Below are 5,587 nucleotides of genomic sequence, written 5' to 3' on the forward strand. Positions count from 1 at the left end.
GAGACCAAGCCTGATGAGCAAGGACCGTAACTTTGTTTTTTAAAGGAGCTTTTATACCCTCAGTTGTACATAGAGGATAATAGGGGGGTGTGGAGTCATGCAAGGTCAGCTGTCCTTGACCCTTATCGAGACCAGGCTTTCTTTCTGCAAACTTATCATATACAAAGGCTTTAGGTGATTTACATCATCTTCTGACCAGGAAGCCTGTTAACATTTTTCTTCTGATAAAGTTTAGTTAACCAGAAAACTTATTTTCTCCAAAGGTGATCTTTCTAAAGTTTAGCGCCACTCCCCGAAAGCACTAGATAAAGTTGCACTTCTATAGGGCAAAGGTGTGGTGGGGTGTAACAAGGAAGGAATTTATTACCTCGAGGGTCTAAAGTTGTTAACATCAAGGCTACTACTTATTTTTCCTATATACCAACTATATTAATTAATATACTCACAAGGACACAATGGGTAAGGGATATGGAAACTTTACAGCAAGCATTAGCTCAACAATGAAATCCTCTACCAGTTCTATTCTAATAATTTTTAACTCCCCAAGAAGCCCTGCATTGTTAGAATATCTTAAGCTTCCCGTGCCCCTCGTGTTTGGGAGGCTGTAAACAATCACATTCATAGCTGTAAGAGTCCAGATAAACCTGTCAGGCAAGTTAGAAAGCTATCTGAGGGCTTTGAATTGGAACTCACCTATTATGCCCAGGAGACTTATTAACTAGAACTTTAAGTTGATGTCCTTCAGAGAAAGGTGGTCGGGGATAGCCCCCAGTTAATGTCAGAGGAGTTGGTGAAAGTCATAAAATAGTAAGACAGACTCTGGTTTTGGGGTAGGTGCTTGAGCAGGTCCAGGGGGTCCCTCGAGTCCTGATTCGCCTTTGCCTTCAGGTCCTCTCCACATGACCTTTGTCATGGGTGGGACCTCCCGTGCTGGCTCCCGGCACAGCAGAGACAACAGCACCACCTGCCAGTGCACCCACTTCAGCAGCTTTGCTGTCCTCATGGCCTACTACGATGTGCAGGTGACACCCCTCAGAAGGGCTGCATTCAATATCTTGATGTGGAACAAATTCTCACACATGTAAAACCTGAAAAAAATACACTCTCCCAGTTATGTCAGGCCAGTGATCTGGCATGGTATAGCAGGGATATCTGCTCAGTTCTTCCAAAGCTGAAATCATTCTGTCAGCCTGGGCTGCATTCTGACCTGAGGTTTCGGGTCCTCCTCTAACCCTCTAATTTTTGGCACAATTCAGTTCCTTGTGGTGGTAGGACTGAGGTCTCCTTGACTTCCTATCTCTCAGCAGGTCTCCATGTTTAGCTCTTAGGGCTACCTGCATTTCTTCCCATGTGGACGTCTCTTGGGAACTTTAGTACAGTACAAAAATTAGTTTTATGCAATAAGCCAAGTATTCTCAAAAGTTAACGTGTGTCAGAATCATCTGGAGGGCTGGTTATTTATTTTTAAACATTTTATTCCTAAAAAAAATCAAACATAGAGACATGTTGCAAAAATAAATTTGGTGCTACCATACTCAATTGCTTTTTATCTAGAAGCACCTAATTTGCAGGTTTAAACATTCATTTTCTTCATCCTTTGTGCATCTACTTCTGCCTTTCTCTCTCTACCTATCCAGACTAGTAATAAAAAGCAATTGGCAGGTATTTTTTTCCTTGTCCTCAGGGACTTTGGATGATTTCCAAAAAGAGGGGAGCTTCCCAGGTGGCTCAGTAGTAAAGAATCCACCTACCAATGCAGAAGACACAGGAGACTCAGGTTCAAAAACCTGGGTTGGGAAGATCCCCCAGAGGAGGATATGGCAACCCACTTCAGTATTCGTGGCTGGAAAATTCCATGGACAGAGGAGCCTGGCAGCCTACAGTCCATGAGGTTCTAAAGAGTCAGACACAGTAGAAAGACTGAGCATGCATCCAGGCCAAAAAGAGACAGACAATATGAATTTTAAGCTACTGCCATCATCTAAGTATAGTAGTTTTCCTCTTTTACCCAAGAATTTAGTTCTAAATCTGTAAGAATCAGTGGCCTCTTTTACCCAAGAATTTAGTTCTAAATCTGAAAGGATTAGCAGCCAGCCATGAAGAAGTATTACAGGGATAAATTGTGTTGAATTCAGAGTTAGGAGTTGATACTTGCACATCATGACTACAGGTGGTTCAGTTCAGTTCAGTCACTCAATCGTGTCCGACTCTGAGACCCCATGGACTGCAGCACGCCAGGCCTCCCTGTCCATCACTGACTCCCAGAGTTTACTCAAATTCATGTCCATTGATCACTAATGCCAACACTTTTTTTTAATACCATCCAACCAACTCATCCTCTGTCATCCTCTTCTCCTACTGCCTTCAATCTTTCCCAACATCAGGGTCTTTTCAAATGAGTCAGCACTTCGCATCAAGTGGCCAAAGTACTACAGTTTCAGCTTCAGCATCAGTCCTTCCAATGAACATTCAGGATTGATTTCCTTTAGGATGGACTGGTTGGATCTCCTTGCAGTCCAAGGGACTCTCAAGAGTCTTCTCCAACACCACAGTTCAAAAACACCAATTCTTCAGTGATCAGCTCTCTTTATAGTCCAACTCTTACATATATACACGACTACTAGCCTTACTAGACGGACCTTTGTTGGCAAATTAATGTCTCCATTTTTAATATGCTATCTAGGTTGGTCATAACTTTCCTTCCAAGGAGTAAGCATCTTTTAATTTCATGGCTGCAGTCACAATCTGCAGTGATTTTGGAGCCCCCAAAAATAAAGTATGACACTGTTTCCACTGTTTCCCCGTCTATTTCCCATGAAGTGATGGGACCGGATGCCATGATCTTAGTTTTCTGAATGTTGAGCTTTAAGCCAACTTTTTCACTCTCCTCTTTCACTTTCATCAAGAGGTTCTTTAGTTCTTCTTCATGTTCTGCCATAAGAGTGGTGTCATCTGTGTAAATGAGGTAATTAATATTTCTCCCGGCTATCTTGATTCCAGCTTGTGCTTCATCCAGCCCAGCACTTCACATGATGTACTCTGCATATAAGTTAAATAAGTAGGGTGACAATATACAGCCTTGACATACTCCTTTTCCTATTTGGAAGCAGTCTGTTGTTCCATGGCCAGTTCTAACTGTTGCTTCCTGACCTGCATACAGGTTTCTCAAGAGGCAGGTCAGGCAGTCTGGTATTCCCATCTCTTTCAGAATTTTCCAAAGTTTATTGTGATCCACAGTCAAAGGCTTTGGCATAGTCACTAAAGCAGAAATAAATGTTTTTCTGGAACTCTCTTGCTTTTCCAGTGATCTAGTGGATGTTGGTAATTTGATCTCTGGTTCCTCTGCCTTTTCTAAGACCAGCTTTAACATCTGGTAGTTCATGGTTCACGTATTGTTAAAGCCTGGCTTGGAGAATTTTGAGCATTACTTTGCTAGTGTGTGAGATGAGTGCAATTGTGTGGTAGTTTGAGCACTCTTGGGCATTGCCTTTCTTTGGGATTAGAATGAAAACGGACCTTTTCCAGTCCTGTGGCCACTGCTGAGTTTTCCAAATTTGCTGGCTTATTGAGTGCAGCACTTTCACAGCAACATCTGTCAGGATTTGAAATAGCTCAACTGGAATTCCATCACCCCCACTAGCTTTGTTGGTAGTGATGCTTGCTTTCTAAGCCCACTTGACTTCACATTCCAGGATATCTGCCTCTAGGTGAGTGATCACACCATTGTGATTATCTGGGTCACGAAGATCTTTTTTGTACAGTTCTTCTGTGTATTCTTGCCACTTCTTCTTAATATCTTCTGCTTGTGTTAGGTCCATACCATTTCTGTCCTTTATGGAGCCCATCTTTGCATGAAATGTTCCCTTGGTATCTCTAACATTCTTGAAGAGATCTCTAGTCTTTCCCATTGTGTTCTTTTCCTCTATTTCTTTTCATTGATCGCTGAGGAAGGCTTTCTTATCTCTCCCTGCTATTCTTTGGAATTCTGCATTTCACAACACTTACCATCTAGTGGGAAGACAAATACAATGGTATTTTATATTTGTTAATTATATTTGACAATAGTCAAATATATTCATTAAATCAGAGGTCCCTCTGCCCTTGTCCCTTCAATGATGTCCCTATCTTTTTCCTCTCCATGAATTGACCTAGAACATTCTTTGTTCAGATGATTCACTCTATGTAAATGAAAAGAAAGCAAAGGACATACCTAGCCTCTTAGAAGATGTGATATGTGGATAATCAGCCTGGTTTTACCAGGTGGTTTGTGAAATCAGAAATCTTTCCTTTGTTACCGTTAATGCACAGGGCCAGCACAAAACATCTATGGTAATATCAGTTGATTGAAACAGAATATTCATACAACATCATATTACTGAAACTCACATTATGAAGTGTCACTACCAACTTCAGTCCAAGATAAATGCTATTCTGAACCCAAAAAAACATTTAGAGAATCATTCACAGTAAAGTTCAGAGTGGCTACAACCAAGTCAGAGACATCCAGCAGTAGAGAAGAAAAGGCCTTGATTGTGTTGCTCAGGGTGCATTGTGAGCCTCTTTTCTCCTCCTACAGATGCTGACATTTAAAGCCACAGTTCTTCATCTTGGGATGCACATGGTGGCTGGAAATCCTGCATGTGGGACTGGTTGCCCACGTCATGGCCTACCTCTTCACCATCATCAACGGTCTGCAGGGTTTCTTCATCTTCCTGATGCACTGCCTCCTCAGCCAGCAGGTACCACTATCTGACTCCACCCCAGGACTCGCCCAATCTTCACTCCTCTCTGTGAGCTGATCCAGAGTATGATTTGCTGCTACAGGTGCAAAAGCAATACAAGATAAGGTTCAAAGGGATCAAGAAAACCAAAGCTGAATCTGAGGAGTACATACTCTCCAGCAGGGCTATCTCAGAACCCTCTAAACACAGTGAGGTAAGATCATGCACTGTCCCCCAAAGCACTTCACTCACTGATCAATTGAGCAGCACATGTCTATCACACTGGACAATTGGGTATAAAGTAGGTGATACCCTATTATGACTCACAGTGGTTTATATCTAGGCTCACTCAGGACATTTCTCTGTCATGGAAAAATGTCTTCCTCTACTTCTGCTCATTGTGTTTCTATGCTCATCTTAACTCTTGTACATAGCTATCTTCTTATTCTCCACCTGGGTTGAGCACCCTTTTCTGTAACATGCTGCATGGACTTTTTCATGCACAAAATATGTAAAAAAAAAAAAAAAAAAAAAAAGGTCCTATGTTAGGCTCAACTTAAACAGGAACTCTGGATCTGAAGCAGAGATGCACAAGCAATCCAGCGGCACTCATGTCAACCACGGTACCCCTCTATATGTATGTTTCTGCCAAATCCCTTCAGTTGTGTCTGACTCTTTGCAACCCTATGGACCATAGCCCATCAGGCTTCTCTTTCCATGGGATTCTCCAGTCATGTATACTGGAGTAGGTTGCCATGTCCTCCTCCAGGGAATCTTCCTGACCCAGATATCAAATGCTTGTCTCTGGCATCTGCCTGCATTGGTAGGTGAGTTCTTTACCACTAACACCACCTCTATACAGAAAA

At 42.2% G+C, this 5,587-nt stretch overlaps 1 protein-coding gene across 1 annotated transcript in view; it reads left to right on the forward strand.

The window, feature by feature from the left end:
• LOC129621772 (adhesion G protein-coupled receptor E2-like) overlaps positions 1-4,799 on the forward strand; it is a 103,988-nt gene extending 99,189 nt beyond the window's left edge. The window contains exons 24-25 of the mRNA XM_055538638.1: positions 947-1,022; positions 4,593-4,799. Of these exons, the coding sequence (XP_055394613.1) occupies positions 947-1,022; positions 4,593-4,799 (283 nt within the window). The remainder of the gene's footprint in view (positions 1-946; positions 1,023-4,592) is intronic.
• Positions 4,800-5,587: the final 788 nt, after the last annotated feature.

The sequence above is a fragment of the Bubalus kerabau genome, chromosome 1 (genome assembly GCF_029407905.1).
Source record: "Bubalus kerabau isolate K-KA32 ecotype Philippines breed swamp buffalo chromosome 1, PCC_UOA_SB_1v2, whole genome shotgun sequence".
Lineage (NCBI taxonomy): Eukaryota > Metazoa > Chordata > Mammalia > Artiodactyla > Bovidae > Bubalus > Bubalus kerabau.